The sequence below is a fragment of the Dermochelys coriacea genome, chromosome 6 (genome assembly GCF_009764565.3).
Source record: "Dermochelys coriacea isolate rDerCor1 chromosome 6, rDerCor1.pri.v4, whole genome shotgun sequence".
NCBI lineage: Eukaryota > Metazoa > Chordata > Testudines > Dermochelyidae > Dermochelys > Dermochelys coriacea.
In genome coordinates, this window is record NC_050073.1 from 29,940,084 (window position 1) to 29,960,644 (window position 20,561).

Here is a 20,561-nt window from a genome sequence, read left to right on the forward strand (position 1 = left end):
CGGATTCCGTTCCGCAGGGCGCCAGGGGAGGAGGGCACTGAACAGCAGCACGCAACGCCTCCGCTTACAGTAGCTCCACCGCAATGAGCCGTGTGTGCAGCGGGGCTAGGGGGGTGAAGGCCGCCGGCCGGGGCTTTGCCCTGCCTCCAGCGCGACAGCTTTCCCCTCCCTGCCTGCGACGTGTTTTACAGTTAAAGGGGCAGTTCCCGCTTGATGCGCGGGGTTGTGCGATGGGGAACTGGAGCCGTATCCCAGCGGCGCGGGAGCAGCCTGGCAGCCTGCCTGGCCACCCCGCGCTCGCGCTGGCAGCAAGCCCCTCTCCACCTTTCCTGCACGAGCCTGGCGAGAACGGCGCCCCGAGGGGCCGCCCCGGATGGTGCGGTCGGAGGAGCAGCTCTGGCGACTGACTCACGGGGTCAGAGCTCACACTCGTCCTAGCGCCCTATTCGGGTCCTTCCGCTGTTCGCTCTACCCCAGGGCCATCGCCGCCCCCTCGCCAGAACAGAGGCACCTGGCTACCGCCGGCAGCGCCTCCGTGCTCCCCCCCACGGAAGGAGACTCTCCAGCCCCGCCCCTTCCAGCGCCCCATTCGCGCCAAACGAACGTATGACGTATGTTCTGCGTGGCCCGGCCTCCGTCTTCCTTGTTTTCAAACTGGGTGGGCGTGTGTGATTGGCTGGCGTAGGGGCCACGAGACTAACGGTCGCGGGAAAGCCGCGGAGTCTGAACGGCAAGAGCTGGGCTACCCTGGGCAGCGCTAGCGAGCGGGTCCGCGCGGAGCCTGCAGGGGTGCGGGGCCAGGAGGAGCCCGGGGCGGTGCCTACTCTGCGCCGATAGTGGCAGAGCTGGGGAGCGGTCAGCGCGGGGCCTGCGGCGTGGGAGCGGCCGCCAGGGAGCCAGGGTGCCGGGGAGCGCGTCTCCCCGTGAGCGGGGCCCGTTCGGAGCTGGGAGCGGCCCGGAGCCCTGGTCCCGCCATGAGCTTCGTGAGCCTGCAGCAGGCCGCGGCGCGGCGCGTCTCGGCCCGGCGGGCAGCCGCCCCGATCCGGCAGAAGCTGCTGTTCCCGGCCGGCAGCAGCGACTGCGAGGAGGAGGACGAGGAGGAGGAAGGGGGCAGCAGCGGCAACAGCACCGGCGAGGACTCAGCCTTCCAGGAGGCGGACTCGCCGCTCTCGGCAGCCCGCACTCCGGCGCGGGGCGAGCCGCCGCCGCTGGAAGAGGAGGAGATGGAGCCGGCGGGGTCCGCGCTGCCTGGGGATGAGGAGGACTCGTGGGAGGAGGAGGGCTTCGGCTCGTCCCCGGTCAAGTCGCCCGGAGCCTACTTCATGGCCGGCTCGCCCTCGCCGCCGCTCAAGGGCCGCCGGTGTTGCGGGGAGTCGCCGACGCATTTCGCCGCAGGCGGGTACCGGGTCCGCGGCGAGGAGCCCCGCTCCCCCCTGCTCGAGTGCCCCGGCACCCCGCCCCACAAGACCTTCCGTAAGCTGCGGCTCTTCGACACGCCGCACACGCCCAAGGTGAGGGGCCGGCCTTGGGGTGGGGATGGTGCCCTGCGGAGCGGCTGGGGCTGCTCGTGGCACAGCTCCCCTTTGGTTCTTGCCGCCTTAAAGGGCGGCTGGTTGTAACTTGTAGCACGTGTGTGCCCCGTGCTCCAACACAGGGCGTGGCGCGGTCTGTGCACAGGATTCCCGGAGGAGCTGCCTGCGGTGCTGGGTCTCGCCTGCTCCCCCGGCTCGTCAAAGCACTGTGCACATAGGCTCTCGCACGCCCCTTGCTGTGGGCCAGATCTGTAGTATCCACTCCTTTGCTTGTGGTGTCTGTGCGATATGGGGGAAGGGTAGTGAGGGGCCTGGCTTTGTGGCTCTTTGTACAGGAGGGGTAGTCAGTAGGCCAGGGGTGGGCAAACTATGGGCCCGGGGGCTGCATCCGGACCTTAAGACGTTTTAATCTGTCCCTTGAGCTCCCACTCGGGAGCAGGGTCCAGGGCGTGCCCTGATCTGGTCCTGCACGGCTCCTGGAAGCAGCTGCCATGTTCCCTCTTGTCCCCTACACATAGGGGCTGCCAGGGGCTCTGCACACTGCCCCTGCAGCTCCCATTTGCCTGGAACTGCAGCTAATGGGGGCTGTAGGGGCGGCGCCCAGACCTGCCTGACTGCCCCTCTGATGGAGAGGGGACATGCTGTTGCTTCTGGGAGCCGCTTGAGGTAAGCGCAACCCAGAACCTGCACCCCTGCCATGCCCCTGCCCCAGCCCTGAGCCCCCATCTGTCCTCTGAATCCCTTGGGCCCACTCCGGAGCACCCTACTGCACCCCCAACTCATCAGCTGCATCCCCCACCCAGAGCCCCCCCAACACACCCCAACCCTCTGCTCCAGCCTGGAATCCTCTCCCACACCCTGAACTCATTTTTGGCCCTATTCCAGAGCCTGCACCTCTAGCTGGAGCCCTCACACCCTTCCCTACCCCATCCCCAATTTCGTGACCATTCATGGCCCATCATACAATTTCCATACCCAGATGTGGCCTTCGGGCCAAAAAGTTTGCCCACCCCTGTAGTAGGCAGATCATGGGCATGATTTCCAGATGCTTTTGAATGGGTTGTGAAACCTCTTTATTCACTTATCACTATTGTTGTTGTGGTGTGAAAAAATGTTTCTATAGAGTCTGGATCTTGACTATACTTTGACCAAGAAATTTGGACCTTGTATTACAGTAAAGATCCCTGCCTAATATAGGCTAGAACCAGCCCACCTGCCTGAGAGAAAATACTCTAGGGCAGTGCTACTCAAAGTGGTGGTCCGTGGACTGGTGCCGATCCACGAGCCATCGGCTGTCAGTCTGTGCGCACATTGGGGAAAAAAATGCTGGTCTCCCACATCAGATCAGTTGAGAAGCACTGCTCTAGAGAACTAAACTCCGTTTACTGGAAGAGCAATGTTTTTGGCAGGCACAAAATGTTGGATGTCAGGAGGATGGTGGGTTAGAAGTATTAATACATTTGCATTACACTTCCACTTATTTCAAACTTGTTGGTCTTGTTTGATAGATTTGTAATAAGAACTAACAATACTCCAAACAGAGACCAGGTGGGCAAGGTAATATCCTTTATTGGACCAACTTCTGTTGGTGAGTGAGAGAAGCTTTCTAGCCTCATGGAGCTCCTCGTCAGGTCTGGGAAAGGTACTCTCAGCTAAATGCAAGGTGGAAAGGATTGTTTTGAAGAATTATTCTACCTTGAATATGTGCTAACTACTTAAAGCTAAACAGTCCTTTCCATCGCTGTTCCCTCTAAGCTGTGCACACGCACACTGCAAAACCCCATGCGCACAAAAATGTGCACAGAAGCACAACAATTTGCACAGAAGAAATTTTTTGCGCACATGGCCTGTCAAAAATTAGAGGGAACATTGCTTTCCATCATCTTGCATTTAGCTATGATGCTCAGAGTACCTTTCCCAGACCTGAAGAGGAGTTCTGTGTAGCTGGAAAGCTTGGTCTCTCTCACCAACAAAAGTTGGTTCAATAAGACACCTCACCCACCTTTCTCTCTAATATCCTGAGACCGACCTGGGTACAGTCACTCTGTATAATACAGTTGGTGTAAGGGTAATGATAGGTTTGTTTCCTTTTAAGTGTAGGGAGTGAACTAGAATAGAAAATGGTGTTTTACAAACTCTTCCAGCAACATCTGGCTCCTTTAAATATAGAACTACACCAGCAGAGGATAGCTGATGCAATTGACAGGGAACCTAAACAAAAATAAACTAATAAAACATAATGCCCCATTTCATTCCTCTGTGTCTGGGATTAAAAACAAAGTTGTCATCTGTGTTTCCAGTGCCACTGCCCATTCTAGAGCAATCCTTACATAACATATGTGGTTTGCCTGTAACCAAAAAAAAAAAAAAAAGTTGGCATCTTTTCCAGGTCCTGCCCACAAATTGTCCGTTAAGATTATGTAACAGATTAATCCGGTCTGTTTGGTACTTTTTTAAATTCGTATTTTAAAGTAGATGATCAGACTAGCCTGTTGGTTTGCCACTATTTTATTAAACATCAGAAGAGTTTTCCAGTCTCGCTTTTTGATCTTAAAATTATAGTTCAGTAATTGACTTGTCAATTTAGTTTGATTACTTTGTCATTATAAATATGTATGAGCTGTTAAATGGATCCGTTTAATCCAATGTGGATTTTTTTAAAAAGTAGGTTCTGTAAAACAAGTTCTAAAAGTAAAAGGCATATTTCCAGTACTTCTAAACGCTTCAGTGGACATGTATATTGAAGTGACACTCAACCTTTCAGTCATGGCTGTCTAAGTTTTATCTATTGATGCATTTAAATGTTCTATCAGCTTGTCTCCATGTTTGTTTGACAGCACCATGTAGTTTGTTTCCATTGTTTCTCGTTTTGTGGGTATTTGACACATGAGCGAAACTTTGCTTGTGGGGGGTAAAAGGAGAAGACCTAGAATTTATAAACTACAAATGGCTAGGGGGACTTGGGACTGCTGAAATATGATCAATTTCAAAAGAATATGTAAGCTGTTTCAAACTTTTAAAACAATTATTCCCATGCCAGAGTTCCAAACCAGCTCTTGCTGCTTGAATACATGGAAATCTGAAAACTATTTATTTGGAAACATACTATATAAGTATGAAATTGGCTAATCTTTTAACTTCCTGTGCTAAAAACTAATGTAAATAAATAATTAAAAGTAAATAGTCTTACTTGATTTATTAATTATTGATAAAAGTACACTTGGAAAAACACTTTTAATCTGAAAATGTCTCTAATGGTAACAGTAGATTGATCAATCATGTAATTAATGCGATTACATAGCATGTAAGTGTGACTTAAATGTCAATGCTTGCTTGTATCAAATACAACAGGAAACATGCTTAGTGGGTGGTGTATGCCATTGAACTCTGATGTGTTTGAAAACTCAGAATGAGAGAGAGCATGCATGTGCCTGCCCAGGTCAATTTTAGGGATTACAGGTCATGACAGGCGCTGGTTGAAGCCTTGGCAACTTGGCTATAACCCGTTCTCCAGTCTTTCATCTTCCCACCTCTCCCCTCCAAAGAAGGTTTGATGAATATATTTGACTGGTAGATTGCCCTCTGCTTCTGAAAATACTAGAGTTGGGGTTATGGAGAGATTGGTTTTACTTCATTTTTTTCAATAGGTGACCTTTCTTCACTGTGAAAACCTCTCTTGGATTAAAGAAATTCTGTTACAGTATTTGTGTATAATATGAACTTTTCAATTCTGAATATTTAGAGGAAACCCATATATTTTGTGCATTTCTAGTGCCCCATCAGTGAAGAACTGAGCACTAGTACTGCTAATCTTAGATGTATAGGGACTAACTTTTTTTTATAGAAGGCAGAAGAACATGAGAATTTTATAGGCAAGTCATAACAAGGCTTTATTGTGCTGCTGTGTAGCTGAGCCGATAATGTGTGGTAATTTAGTATTTAGTGGCTCAGAGTTCAGCATGTTTCTATATAGTCATGCTTCATGGTTTTCTCTGTTGAAAGAGAATCGTGTTAATTGTTCCATCCTTCTGTATGGTCTTATCCTGACTAAAAAGTGGTCACTTTTAGTTGCCAGACTTAAAAAATGATTAAAATGTTAGTGTTTTATCTTTATTCTGGCAATTGCTATGTCAGTACTAAAGCTTAAAAATTCATATCCAAGTGATTTACATTGGACAAATTCATTCCTATTAAGCAGCTCTTATCCTAATTAAACAGTAGTCATCATTAATAACAACTTTCTGGAAAACATAGCTAAATGTGCCCACTTATGAGTAGGGCCCTACCAAATTCGCGGTCAATTTTGGTCAACTTCAGTCATAAGATTTATAAAAATAAAAATCAGGGCTTAAGATATTTACTGTGAAATTTCAGATTTTTTATAATTGGGGGTGGGGGGTCCTGACCCAAAAGGGAGTCATAGGGGAGTGGAAAGGCTATTTAGGGGGTTGCATTTTTGCCACCCTTTGTGCTATTGCTGGCGGTGGTACTGCCTTCAGAGCTGGGCGGCTGGTGAACAGTGGCTGCTGCCAGGCGCCCAGCTCTGAAGGCAGCACCACCACCACCAGCATTGCGGAAGAGAGTTGGCATGGTATGGGAGGGCCTTGGGGTGGGGGGAGGGCAGGGCCAGCCTTATGGGTGCTGTGGTTGTTGGGGAGGTTTCTGTGGTCACACACCCGCCTCCACACACAGCAGGCCCAAGGCCCCTTTAACTCATGAGCGCCAGAGTGATGTGCTGGAGCCAGGGATGGGCAGGGATGGTGGTGCCCTGGCCAAGGGCTCCTACTGTATGCCAGGCTCCAGCTGCTGGTCTTGGCTGGGTTGGTGAAGGAACGAACTTCCTCTTCCCCTGCATGGACTGCTCCTGGGGCCGGGTCAGACCCATCTCCAGGAACATCCCCCAGCTTCAGGAAGCTCTGCAGCTGCTGACAGGGACTCCAGCTTTGAAGACAGTGCCGCCGCCAGCAGCAGTGCAGACATAAGGGTGTCATGGTATGGTATTGCCACCTTTACTTCTGCACTGCCATCAGAGCTGGGCATATGCCGCTCTCCAGTCGCCTAGTCCTGAAGGCAACACAGAAGTAAAGGTGGCAATACTGTGACACCCCCCTCCCTGCATATAGCCTTGTGACCCCCAGTTTGAGAAATGCTAGTCTTCCCTGTGAAATCTGTAGAGAATAAAAGATCAGATTTCATGGGGGGAGACCAGATTTCACAGTATATGACATGTTTTTCGTGGTGGTGAATTTGGTAGGGTCCTAGTTATGAGTATCTAAATTACTGACGAGCCTTTTTTGTTTTTTGTAGAGTTTGCTTTCCAAAGCTCAAGGAATGGGCTCCAGCTCCGTTAAACTCCGTGTAGGATCCCTCTTCATGAATGTTGGGAAGTCAGAAAAGCAGGATGCTGTTATGAGACGGACACCTCATGTGAACATTAATCCCTTTACTCCAGACTCGCTTTTCCTTCAGACTTCAGCTGGACAGTGTCGTAGAAGAAAGAGAACACATTGGAATGAGTGAGTAACTCATACTTCTTTATCGAGCTTATTTTAAACTATTTTTAGTTGTAAAAAAATATATATATATATTGTATTCCTAAATTTCCTAGGAAATCTCTTGTTGTTTTCCCTAAAATCAACAGATCCAAAATGTACATTCTGGATTTAATAACAATGGGTATCTTCAAGGTGAATGACATCCAGAAATATATTTTCTGGGTTGCGCTGGGGTACAGTGTGATGTGCATGACCATAATCTGCAGTGGGATTTGTCAGATGGAAGGTAAAATCGGTTTAGAGAATCCTTGGATTAGGAGAAGAATTAACAGGTGAACCATGTTGTCCAGACAAGGATTTGAGTTAGGATGGGAAACCAGCAACTGTACGATGAGTCAAGTAGTAATAGTTGTCTTGATTCTGCTACATAGAAACCAGAAAGGGGGGTGATAGAATAGCCATTTAGCAGTGGGCATCAGCTGCAGCAGTTGTTAATCTCCTAGAAACAATAGACAAATATATGCAAGAGAGCTACATTTTGTAGGTGGGTATTACCTTGTGTGATTTCACATTCCAGACTTTTTGGTTTGGTTTTCCATTAGCTTGGCCTTGATAGAATGTAAAAATTGGAATTCGTATGGTCTGTCTTTAAGATCATCAAGACTTATTTTTTCAATAAATAAATATATTATGAATGTAACTTTCAGCTCTTGTGGGGAGGACATGGAAGCAAGTGATGGAGAGCTTGAAGATGAAACTATCAGACCTGCCAAGGTAACATGCTTATAGTTTTGTGTTTAATTAGTAGCGTGTATTTGCAAACCTAAGTCTTTTTTTTTTTTTTTTTTTTTCCTTTTTCCTTTTTTAATCACTGCAGCGGATCACAATAACAGAAAGTAATATGAAGTCACGGTATGAAACAGAATTTCATGAATTGGAGAAGATTGGGTCTGGAGAATTTGGTTCCGTGTTTAAATGTGTAAAAAGACTTGATGGCTGTATCTATGCTATAAAACGGTCCAAGAAGCCCTTAGCTGGCTCAGTTGATGAGTGAGTATGTGTTTTATTTTATTAAAAGCTAGCTACTAACTCTTGGTTGCCTTTTTACTTTTTTGCTTCTCTTACATCAACTGTTCCGGTGTATGCATTAAAATGAGACTTTCAGGATGAATACAAGTTTGCAAGTGTTTATCTGCTTTACAACTAACACCTTTAAAATAGAAATCTAAAACTAACTTTTCATCAGTCTTTCTGAAGTTAAAGGGTAATATTGTGGGTTATGTGAAGTGGGAAGAGAGATTTGGGTTCTATTCCCAGCTCTGCCACAGGCATCATGTATGATCTTAAGTAAATCACTCTAGTCATCTATAAAGTAGGGATAATACTTCCTTCCATTAATGGTATATATGTTGCACTGATGTCTGTAAAGCCCTTTGTGACCCCTGCTGGGAAGGCTTTACAGAAGTGCAAAATGTTAAATATTGCTCCATGTCCAGTTTTGAGTCAGGGATAAAGTAGTTGAGTAGGCTAGTTTCTTTTTCTCTTTCTTGTGCACTTGCACAATGCTATTTAGTTTACAACACTTCAAGGGAATACTTAAATCCAAAATACTGAAGTCTTTAAAACATACATTTATGGTACTGTTTGTTCACAATCTTAATTCTTTCATTTAACCCATAAATGTTTAGTTCCCTTTTAAACTTTGGACCAAAAGATTGTATCATCAGGAGCCTTTTCTGAAACTGTTCAATGGCAGGCCTTTAGAAACGATGGCAATGGTGCTTTAAATGCATAGTTAATTTGCAGCCCTTTCTTCTAGCCTCTACCAGTGGTGAAGGCTCAGTTGTTCTTGAAATGGAGCCATACAACCTGATCTACAACAAAAGCTTGTATTGTAGTATTTTACCCAGTGATTAATCTTTATATAGTATAGTATAAATTATTTTAAAACTTAAATACTCAGTCACTGACATCAATGCAAATGTAACTTCAGATACCACCCAATTAAATCTGTAAATTCATTAAAAGACATCAGCCTTAAGTTTATAATGGCAAGGTGAATTGTTTCTTCTTTTCAGGGGTGAGTGGTGTTAGATCAGTTGCTTGATAACAAAGCAGTATTGACAGATGAATACCCTTTTTCAGGCTCTGTGTTTAATGTGCCTTTAAGGCAGTAGCCATGTGACCACTGTATAAAGATTGTGTGTGTGTATAAAATATATATAATAGCAACTTCTAGCAGACCTAAATTTAGATATTCTGAAATAAACTTAAACTATCACTAAATATTTGTTTTTTGTTTTTGTTTTGTTAAATTTATTTATAATAGGCAGAATGCTTTAAGAGAGGTCTATGCACATGCAGTTTTGGGGCAGCATTCTCATGTAGTCAGGTACTACTCTGCCTGGGCAGAAGACGATCACATGCTTATACAGAATGAATATTGTAATGGTAAGAAAAACCTGTTATCAGTCAACTTGCTATGAACCGTAGGTCTTCTAAACTTTCCTGTAGGGTTTGAACTGGCAAGTCTCTCAGGAGCATTAGCCAGGGGTGGATGGCACTGGTTATAGGAGATACTCTTTTCTAAATGTGAAAGAGATGGAGTTACACAAATGTGCAGTCCCTTTTGGTAGGACTATTTTATATATCTAAAAACCTGAATCACTAAACTTGATCAAACAAAATACTCGAATAAAACAAAATTCTCTAAAAAAGAGGACATAGCAAAAGGTTTCTCCCCTTGCACGTAACAATTGGTGAGCCATGGGGCTGCTTGACTACTCCCTGGTTGATAAAGTAAATATTGCAGAGCATAACCATTTTTTCTAAGCAAATTAATGTATTCCTTATGGGGAAAACATTTTTTTAAATTTTACTTTGGACATATTCTACTATTGTACTACTAGGCCCATACATACTGAAGTACAGTAAAACAATTACGTTGCTACTAAACTAAAAAGAAAATCCCTCTTCCCCTATCAGAATTCCTGGCACCCTTTATTTAAGGGGCAGGTGAGAAACAGGTGGGGGGTTTTTTTTTTATTTTTATTTTCTCCCTCTTTCCTCCTCTTCTCCCCCCCCCCCCCCCCGCCCCAGGTCTTCCACCATTTTAATTGAATAGCTCAGCCTTCATTTGGATCAGCAGCTGGGTCTAAGTCACAAACCAGAAGTGATTTTGATTTTAAACTAACTTTCTGTATTGCTTTTTATGTTAATATCAGAAAGTATGTTGACTCTGAACTATTACTTGTGTATAAAGATTTGAGGAATATTTCTGTATTGAATTGTTTTGGGACCATGAGTAAATCACTTAATTACTGTTTTCCATTTTATAGATGGGGTAGGGGAGGGAGGGAGAGAGAAATACTCTTATCAACTGAGAGACTTCTTTGAAAAGTGCTGCTAGTGCAAAGTGTATTTATCTTCCACTTACAAAAGCAGTAGGGGTAGCTTTTTTTTTTCTTTCTTTCTTTCTTTTTGCTCAGTGCCATGAGCTGACTTCCTAAATGTGAAAAAGCCAACTCAAATAACTTTTTTCTCAGGGAAAATTCTGTGGTGTCTTACCAAAGTCCCTTAAATGGGTTTAAAACAAAAAAATTAGATTAAATGACTTCATCCAAAGAAAAAGTGGACAGCATCCAAGAAAGGTCATGCTTAAGGAGGACATGCTCAGTTCTCCTTATTTGAATTTAATACTTTTCCTGTGTGTGTCAACTCACCAGCACAGACTAAATCTACACCTTTGTGGTTTAGGGTTAGATATTCAGTGCCTTTTGGTTTTCCTTTTGCAGATAACTGTTGCCCTCTCTGTAGCCTACATTCTAGTCCCAAGACAGGAGGTTCCAAAAATTGAGGCTTTCACCACAATATTAACAGGGCCAAATCTTCCAAAGCTCTTATGCTGAAGAAAATATTCTAATACATATTATATGGGTGACATGGCCTCCAATTCATGGCTATTTGGAGCAGTTTCTTCACACTTGGGATCCCATGGCAACTACAGTGATTGCTTACAATTACTTTACATATATTTCAATGTAGAAGCTGGGAATAAGGAGAAAGAGGTATACCATGTGACCATCCAGCTCTCTAGACCAGTGTTTCTCAAACTTTTGTACTGGTGACCCCTTTCACATAGCCTCTGAGTGTGACCCCTTATAAATTAAGAACACTTTTTATATATTTAACATCATTATAAATGCTGGAAGCAAAGCGGGGTTTGGGGTGGAGGCTGATAGCTTGCGACCCCCCCAGGTAAGAACCTTGTGACCCCCTGAGGGGTCCCAACCCCCAGTTTGAGAACCCCTGCTCTAGACCACCAGCAGTGTTCGGTGGTCCACGAACCATGTTTTGGGAATCTCTGCTGTATGGGAAACCACCTTCGTTTTACGTAAAAACACTTGTGGAAGAAGGTAGTTGACGTATTTTGGCTTTGTCTTAGGTGGCAGTTTAGCTGATGCCATAAGTGAAAACTACAGAAATATGCGCTATTTTACTGAACCTGAGCTGAAAGATCTTCTACTTCAGGTGGCTCGTGGCTTAAAGTATATTCATTCAATGTCACTGGTACACATGGATATAAAGCCTAGTAAGTATGTAAACTACTGTACTCTATTGAAGTTATATTTACAATTTCTTTAGATGGTTTAGTCTGTTGCAGAAAAATAAGCAGTCAGCCACACCTCAATAACTGTAAATTCTTTGTGTTGTTACTCAGACCATCAAAGAGATCAATTTTAAAATTGGCTAGCATAATTAAAGTGCTTTTAAGTTTATCCTGCATCATTTCTGTGGAACCAAGTTTGTTGACTTGCCAAAAAATTTTGCTTCTGTTCCATGTGGTGGTTTCTGCTCTCTAGTTTGTCTTACTCTAGGAAATGGTATATAATGAAACCAGTTTCTTTATAAATACAGTTGTCTGAGAAATCAAATGAGGTAAAATTTAGATCTGGAATTGTTCTTTGCAGGTAATATCTTCATATCTAGGACATCAGTTCCAAGTATGACATCAGAGGAAGGTGATGATGATGACTGGTCTTCTGACAAAGTTGTATTTAAAATAGGTAAGGCAAATGCTGCATGGTTAAAGATCAGATGATATAATTCATTTGGTTTCTGAATAATAACTTTTCCCCTTAACTATTCCTTTTAGGTGATCTTGGTCATGTAACTAGAGTATCTAGTCCACAAGTAGAGGAAGGAGATAGCCGTTTTCTTGCAAATGAAGTTTTACAAGAGGTAACAGCATTGTTTTGCTAATTGAAGCTAAAATAAGGTTTAAGTCTGCATGATGTTTTTGCAGTTTTTTTTTATTTAATCACCCACAAGTAGAAATAACTATTTGTTTTGTAAAACGTGAGTTTTTCTAAATGGCTCACCTTTTGGAATTCGAGAAGATAGATGCTTTGGATGTCTCTATTTCCAAATTAGTCATATGTCCAGTTTCTATTCTGGTGTGGGTATTCACAGAAAGTTTAACTTTTTCTTTGCAGAACTACACTCACTTGCCGAAAGCTGATATTTTTGCTCTTGCTCTAACTGTTGTGTGTGCTGCTGGTGCTGAACCACTTCCGACTAATGGAGACCAATGGCATGAAATTCGACAAGGAAAACTGCCTAGAATACCACAAGTTCTTTCTCAAGAATTATTGGAGTTATTAAAAGTAAGAATTGTTGTTGTATGCAAATGGCTCCTTGCTTATTCTGATACTGTAAGTAGTTAGTGGTTTTTAAACATGAATCTCTTTTCTTCAAGGTTATGATTAGTCCAGATCCAGAGAGAAGACCCACAGCAATGGCTCTGGGCAAGCATTCAGTGCTGCTGTCTGCTGCCAAAAAGAGTGCAGAGCAACTTCGTATAGAGTTGAATGCTGAGAAGTTCAAAAATTCACTCTTGCAAAAGTGAGTGCAAAGGTTCCTTGATTATCAGGCATAATTAATTTGTGGTGGTTTGTGTTTTAGGGTGATGAAATTTATACCCTTATTTCAAATTTTAAGATTACTAAAGATAGGACATAAGAGCACCGTAACTATACTTGCACTAAACCTAAATCTACTCTTTAAAGCAGGGGTGGGCAAACCTTTTTTTTGGCCTGAGGGCTACATTGGGGTTCCAAAAATGTATGGAAGGTAGGGAAGGCTGTGCCTCCCCAAACAGCCTGCCCCTATCTGCCACTTCCTGCCCCCCTAAGAACTCTTGAACCATCCAAACACGCCCCCCCGCCCCGAACCTCTGCCCCATCCAACCGACCCCTGCTCCCTGTCCCCTGACTGCCTCCTGAGACCTCTCGCCCCTTACCATGCAGTTCAGAACAGCAGGAGCTCACAGCTGTGCTGCCTGGCCAGAGCCAGCCCCACCACCCAGAGTGCTGGTGGCATGGCAAGCTGAGGCTGCGGGGGAGGGCCGGGGGCTAGCCTCCCCAGCCGGGAGCTCAAAGGCTGGGCAGGACAGTCCCGTAGGCCACATCTGCCGTAGTTTACCCACCTCTGTCTTGGAGCCTTTAAGGAGACTCTGAGGGGCCAAACATATCATAGAAACCTAAGAACAATAGCAATATTTGCAGAACATCCTAAAAAACTAATTATTTTTTAAAGTCAAATTTCCTTTGCAATATTTTGATATAATCATTGCAGTACTGAGAATAAATGAAGTGTTTTACATTGGTTTTATTTTTTGCTGATGAAAATGTAAATAGCATAAATAGTGAATAGCACATTGGGCAAGTTTTCAATTGTAATAATAAAAGGGTTTTAGTAAGGGGTGAGTGTGACTTAACTGAGATTCCCTTTAGGAAGAATATTAACCCCCTTAATCCCTTTGAGCTGGCTGTTAAGTCATTCTCTAAATTATAGGCAGGAGATGGAAGAATTATGGTGACTGTCGACATCTGAACCTCTAATGGCTAGAAATCTTAAGGTGGTGTATTGCTGTGTTTCTGCGCATCATTTGCGATTAATATAGATGCCCGTAGTCACTTTTTCCCATGCCTTCCATTTTTCATGCTTTCCACCATTCCCTCTTGCAGTTTTTCCTCTAGCCTTTGCTATAGCTGGTACAGCTAGAGGCAGACGTGCTCTTTTGGTTGGTTACGCTCATACAGTCTCCTGATGAAATGACACTTACTGCAGAAAGGAGGAAGTAAATCTAGCAGTCTGCAGGCTTTTGTTGACAGACAAATTCTGAGTGCTGAGATTTTCATGCAGACAGGCAAGTGGGGAGAGGAAGCAAGCTTTCACCAAGTCAGCGGTTTCTGGGAAGGACTTCTGGATCTAGGAACAAGCATGTCATGTCCATCATTCTGAAATGGAGGGAAGCTTAACTAGAACATAGATGACTACTTTAAAGGAATTCCCTCACAAAGCAAACTTTTGAAATCTGATCAGGAAAAATACTTGGTGAAATGTTTGTGGTCCAACTCTTAATTACTTCTTCCATGTCACAAACACTCAGTCATCACCTTGTGGATATTACTTTGTACTGTACAAAAGCAGGCTTAAGTGAAGAGAACCCATTTGAGGGACACGCCCAAACCCTCTTGTCCCTAGCCTCTCCCTTAAAGAGGTTCACTTCTCCAGATTCAAAGTGTGGCTTCAATGGAGCATTTGAAGCATGTACCAAAATTCTCTATTATCAGTAATGGGAAATATTTCACATCCTTCCCTCACCCTTCCTGGATGCAACTTTAAAAAAAAAAAAAAAAAAAAAAGTCCTATGGTGTCCTTGATATTCTTTTAAAGCAGGGGTCTTAAATTCAATTTACTTTAGGGCCAATGCCAGTCCTCAAATCCTCCCAGCAGGCCAATAATGTCACTCATGCTGCCCAGAACCTGCCCCCAAAAACTCCACCCCCTGAAACTCCACCCCCGCACCTGCCTACGGCTCTGGGAGGGAGTTTGGGTGGGGGAGGAGGTCTGGGGTAGGGTATGGGGATGTAGGCTCTGGCAGGGAGTTTGGGTGTAGAAGGGGTGAGAGGTTGAGCTCTGGGAGGGAGTTAGGGTGCGGGAGGGGATCTGGGATGGAGTTTGAGTGCTGGGTGTGGGTGCTGGGACAGGGATGCAGGCTCTGGGAGGGAGTTTGGAGGGGGGTGAGGATGGGGTGCAGTCTCTGGGGAGGAGGTTGAGGATGAGAGGGGATATGGGAAGGGGGCGCAGGCTCTGGGAGGGAGTTTGGGGTGGGGGCGCAGGCTCTGGGAGGGGAGCGCGGTGGGTGACACTTACCTGGCTCCAAGGCGGGGCAGGCCGGGGGGCCTCCACACACTGCTGCCCCTCGGCTCTGCCCCCACAGCTTCCCATTGGCCGCAGGGGTGCTTGGGGCGGGGGCAGCGCGCGGAGGCAGGGGGCTTGTAATCTCAGCCCCACTGCCCAGAGCCGAAGCGCAGCCTGAACCGCACCACCCAGGACTGAAGGCTTCAGGCTTTATGCTTTGGCCTCGGGCTACAGCAAATCTAACACCTGCTCTGGCGACCCAATTAAGACAAGGTCGTGACCTACGTTTGAGTGCTGACCCACAGTTTGAGAATCACTGAGCTAGAGCATTTGAGTTCTTGCCACCCTGTCTAAAGAGGATACAGCAGAAATAAAGAGATTCAGCAATGGTTGAAAGTAATGACTATGGACGTTAAAATTTTATATGAAAGATAATGATTAAACAAAGGAAACAATAAAATAGTATAGAGAAAGTAAATGGAGAGCTGCTGCTATTTTTTTCTTGCGATACAATAATATGGGGATATGCAGCAAAACTGATAAAAGTACTTCCACACAATGCACAATTAGCCCGTGGAACTCAATTAGGCGGAGAACATAGCAGGATTCAAAAGTGTTGGATGTTTTATATGGATAGTGGGGGAAAAAACAAGTTACCTTTTTAGGAAGTTGGAAATCTTCATCCTTCATGGCATGGGCCAACCTCTAACTAATGTAATTTAGAAAAAATTTTCCCTGTGGTCAGGTTATTCTAAAACTACCTACTTGTGGGTGGGGGGGTGGGGGGGTGTATAATATATATAATTTTTTTTTTTTTGTAACTTCCAAAGCATTTGGTGCTGGCCAGTGTCAGAGATGAGATATGAGACAGACTACCAGTCTTATCCAGCATGGCAGTTTCTGCTTTCTTCTCAGTCTTGCAGCCAACTCAAGTTGGACATGTTAAGCAAACTAGAGATTCAGGTATAGTGCCTGTATTGGCCTATAGAAGGAAAATGACATTGTGGCATTTTTGGGCTGTTTGTCACTGATGCCATTCTTTTAGGGGGCAGTCTGTTGAAAAGAAAAAACTTTGAAATCTCTGCAGAAAACTTCAGACCACAAAGAGCTTAAAAAGGGTAGCTAGACTTGAGGATGAAGTCTCTACACTTAGCACTCTAAAAGTTGGCTAGTTGTGGACATTTAAAGGTCAGCTTGTACTGGCAATTAACTACTAGTCTGTATTTTAACTGGGATACAAGGAAGAATTAGATTCTTTATTCTACCAATCCAATTAATCATCCAGTATTATGGGTTCTTTTGGTTCCCCTTTTCCATGGTAAAATTAAATAATTTGTTCCATCTCTTAGTTATCATTGGTGACCAACAAGCAGTTGAACTGACACACCTCATTAGGTTAATAAAAGGCCTTTGTTAATTAACTCTATTATTTAGCTTCTGTGTATGTAGTGCTGTCATAGCTATATTGGAGTGTTGACATTTACTGAAATGTGGTTTTAAATGTTTTAATTAATAGCTACTGATTTACAGTTGCATATACATTTTAAAAAAATCTGTGGGTATTTATTTGAGCGTCAACAATATATATGGTTCTGGAATTTCCTTCCTATTTCTCCCTCCAAGTAAGAAAATTTAGACAAGATGCAAAAATTGGATCTTGAACTTTCCCTGTTATCTCCTGAAATGAATGGAGACACCAACTGGGCAGTTCTGCAAATTGCTTTAATGCTGCCTATGCAAATCCAGATAAATTGTGGCCTGGTCAAGAGTCTTGTATGGGATGGAAATTTCTTGATTTTTCTCTTTCAGAGAACTGAAGAAGGCACAAATGGCAAAAGCTGCAGCAGAAGAGAGGGCGTTGTTCACCGACCGAATGGCAACTAGATCTACAACACAGAATAGAACATCTCGACTCATCGGAAAGAAAATGAACCGCTCAGTTAGTCTTACTATATACTGAAATATCCATTCCAAAAAAACCTGAGAAGAGACTATGAAATCTTCTTAATGGATTGAATTTTTGAGGAGTTGAAGGAAGAATTCAATTTCTGGTTTCTTGCCCAGTCTTCAATCAGTGTCTCTAGTTTTACAGAAATAACTTTTAGGATTTTTAATTGCAAAATACAGCAAATTAGCTGTATTAACAATTGAGATATGGACTCTAATATCTGGTCTATTTGAAAATGTTGGATGTTAATCCATAAGCCTTTCAGTTACACTGTTAAATGTTACACCATCCCAGGGTTAACCACTATAGTGGTGTGCTGCTTTTTAGTGTTACTACATTGTAACAATATATTTTCCCTAATCTTAAAAGGGCTTTATTGAAATTAGACTGTCCTTGGAACAGGGAAGGAACGCTGAGGAGACTGGTTTAAGACCATTCAATATACCTGGTGTCAGGAAACTTTTTATTGTGAATTTTACTTGTCTGTTCAACTGGGAGCACTTTGTCGGCGTAACTTAAACCATGGATAAATAAGCCTGTGGAAGTATATGCCATGTGAAACTGCTGCTATTTTAGTTTTTTGTCCTTGCTGTAAACTGTAGCATTAAAACAATCATTGTTGTGTTAATAGGCTTTCTGTTAAAACAATTATGTGAAAAATATCTAAGCTGCCTTTAGTGAAAGCAGCATTTTTCTTTAAAGCTAGTGCATTGTGAACTAAATGCACCAATTTTATATTTGAACTTTGTATTAGTGTAGTGCAATTGTTAATGTCTCAGCTATTAATGTTTTTGTAATTTTTTAATAAAGTTCTCTGAATGTTGGGGTTTTCCTCTTCTCCCTCCCTTCAGTTTCATGTTTGTATGGCTATTGCATATTTTTGTTGGAGTACCTGTACATACTTGTGCTGTTTAGTGTAAGTATTTTGGCTGTTCAATGTTCATGTACATAACTGTTTGATCTTGCTCATAGTATACCATACTAAACTGCAGTCTGGGATGCCAGAAGACTGAATTGAATCTATTCCAGTACAAGTTCTGAACTGAATACAATTTGGCTGTCTAATCACTTTTTCTGATATTAGTTAAAAGCTGACAGATATTGCCAAAAATGGAATTTGTTTGTTACTGGCATGTCCCTATTCATTAGCTTTGATTTAAACAATGTTCCCCGTTTGTGTTTCACTTACTTGTATTAGTATTTAATTGGAATATTAAAAGTCAGGTTGAGCTTAATAGTGTCTAATATTTGTTTGGCTTTAAAGTTGTGGAAATAAAATATCTATAGTATATCATGGCTAGTCCTGACGTGGCCTGCCTACTCCAATGGTCCTACCTCGCTTACGGAAGGCCTATGGCTATGGATGCTTATCATAGGGGAGGAGTACAGCAATGCTGTCCACCTCTCTGCAGCCCACTATAATTTGAGAAATGGCACCTGTAAGCAGTGCAGCCAGGATGGATGGAGAGAGGCTGAGGTGACTTTCGCAGCTCTGAAGCTGGTCCAGGCAACAAGTGCTGAGGATAAAAGAATCAATTTTGAAAGAGCTGCTTCTTACGTAGTAGATCTAGTGGAGGTAAGGATGAGAATTGATTGATTGGGGGAAGAATGAATGAGAATCATTCAGGTTAATTGGGTGGGAAGGAGAGGGAAGGGTAAGGGAATAGTTGAATGAAAGGTAGGATGGGATTCTTTGTGAGACAGGTGACTCAATCCCAAGGGGTGTATGGTGAGGAGTGGAGAGAAGAGGGTATTTTGTATGTGTATGGTTAAGGAAAAGGTAATAGGCTTATTGCCCTATGCTAAAGTCTTTATGGACAACTCTGAAACTGCCTTAATTTTAAGGAGTCACAGGTGACAATCTTTAACAATCTTATCTATTAGGGTGTTTGAGTTAAATGGGTATTAACAAGAAAGGGTTCTTAAATCTGAGAGCTAATTATCTTTATATATTCATATTCCACAGTCCGGGCAGCAAATGCTTGTATTGATTTAATTGTCTGTACCCTTGTAGGAAAATAAGATTACAGAAATCTTGACTTTCTAATGCAAAGAATAATAAGATGACAAGTCTTTGAAAACTTTTGTCATAAAAAGGTACAAACGTATTCACTTTATCTGAATTTAAGTGTAGGACCTGCCAAGTAGAAAAATATCAGCATACATATCCTGGATTACATCATTGTGTGTCTTTAACAAATGAAGCCATCTTTGTATAAAGCTCTGTAAAGAGGCACTGTGATTTTGTTTGTTTTTGGGGGCGGGATTAATTACATGTGGAGGAGAATTAAGGTCTTTTTGTTGTATCTTTACTGCAAAAACAGAATTTCATTGTGCTACATATGAGTCCCCTCCCAAAAAAGTATATTCATTTAAACAATTGAAAATTAAGTAAATAGACTTTTCAAGCAAAAGATTATACTGGGTTGGAATCAACCAAACTTTTCTAAATCCTCTTTCTCCTACAAAAATGATGGAACCCTCCCACAATAGTTAACGTGTTTTGTTGAATGTCCTAAAAAGGAGAAGGAAGTGGCCAGGACCTATATGGATTGATCTTGGTGGGTATTGTGGCATCAATAGGTAGCCAGTTAGCACCCATCTGCTGTGCACCATGTCTCTTGGTGTTTGCTGCCATGGGCAGCCACCACCAATTACAGGGCCTGGGTCCCAAGTACCCTGCCTTAAAAGGGACACTCTCTCAATCTAGACTACTTCAAAACATCAATTAAGAAAGGTGTCAGGTATTTCCACTGGTCTTGAGTCTCTGTGCCAATCTTTGTGGGTTTTTAAGAAAACTTTTTAAAATGTGATGGTGGGGTTTTTTGGTTCAGTATTACTTTGTGAATGACTCATCCAGAGGAAATAATGAAATTGACTAATCACAGGCTTTGTTCTTAGAGTTCTGTCCCTGTGGGTGCTCTACTTCGAGTGTCAGTGCATCCCGGTGCTATAGATGGGAGAATTTTGGTAGCGTCTGGTCAGGGCACATGTGTGCAGTCTTGCGGCGCCACGGGTGCCCCCTCTAGCATGCTCGCGCCCCGACCTCTTCAGTTTCTTCTCAACTGTCCTATGCTTGGGATGGAGTCCGTTAGCAGTGTCTCTACAAAGGTTCAAATAAAATTAGACTATTAGCTTAGTTATTAGTAATTTGTTACTTTAGTATAGTTGGTGTTAATTAAATGTAGGGTTTTTTTTAAATAGCTATTTTTCATTCCCCAGGCTTTAAAAGATGTACTTCATGTAAGGATGTAATGCCAATTTCTGATGGCCAATCCTTATGTGGCCGATGCTTAGGTGTGTTGCACATACTGCAGAAGTGCGCTCACTGCAACAATTTTAAACTTACTCTGATGGAGAAATCCCTTGCTCCTACAT

At 43.3% G+C, this 20,561-nt stretch overlaps 1 protein-coding gene across 2 annotated transcripts; it reads left to right on the forward strand.

Annotated features, from left to right (window-relative positions):
- Window positions 1-636: 636 nt before the first annotated feature.
- WEE1 (WEE1 G2 checkpoint kinase) lies at window positions 637-18,418 on the forward strand. 2 transcript variants are annotated; one of them, XM_043517425.1, is made up of 11 exons: window positions 637-1,511; window positions 6,840-7,048; window positions 7,735-7,801; window positions 7,905-8,077; window positions 9,357-9,478; window positions 11,472-11,618; window positions 11,998-12,093; window positions 12,183-12,268; window positions 12,523-12,693; window positions 12,786-12,931; window positions 14,170-14,878. In XM_043517425.1, exons 1-11 carry the CDS (start codon window positions 975-977, stop codon window positions 14,330-14,332), a joined length of 1,917 nt encoding a protein of 638 aa, XP_043373360.1. In that variant the 5' UTR covers window positions 637-974; the 3' UTR covers window positions 14,333-14,878. The 2 variants fall into 2 exon arrangements, with proteins under 2 accessions (XP_043373360.1, XP_038263073.1); XM_038407145.2 differs by lacking the exon at window positions 14,170-14,878 and adding an exon at window positions 17,045-18,418 and having other exon boundaries at window positions 639-1,511.
- Window positions 18,419-20,561: the final 2,143 nt, after the last annotated feature.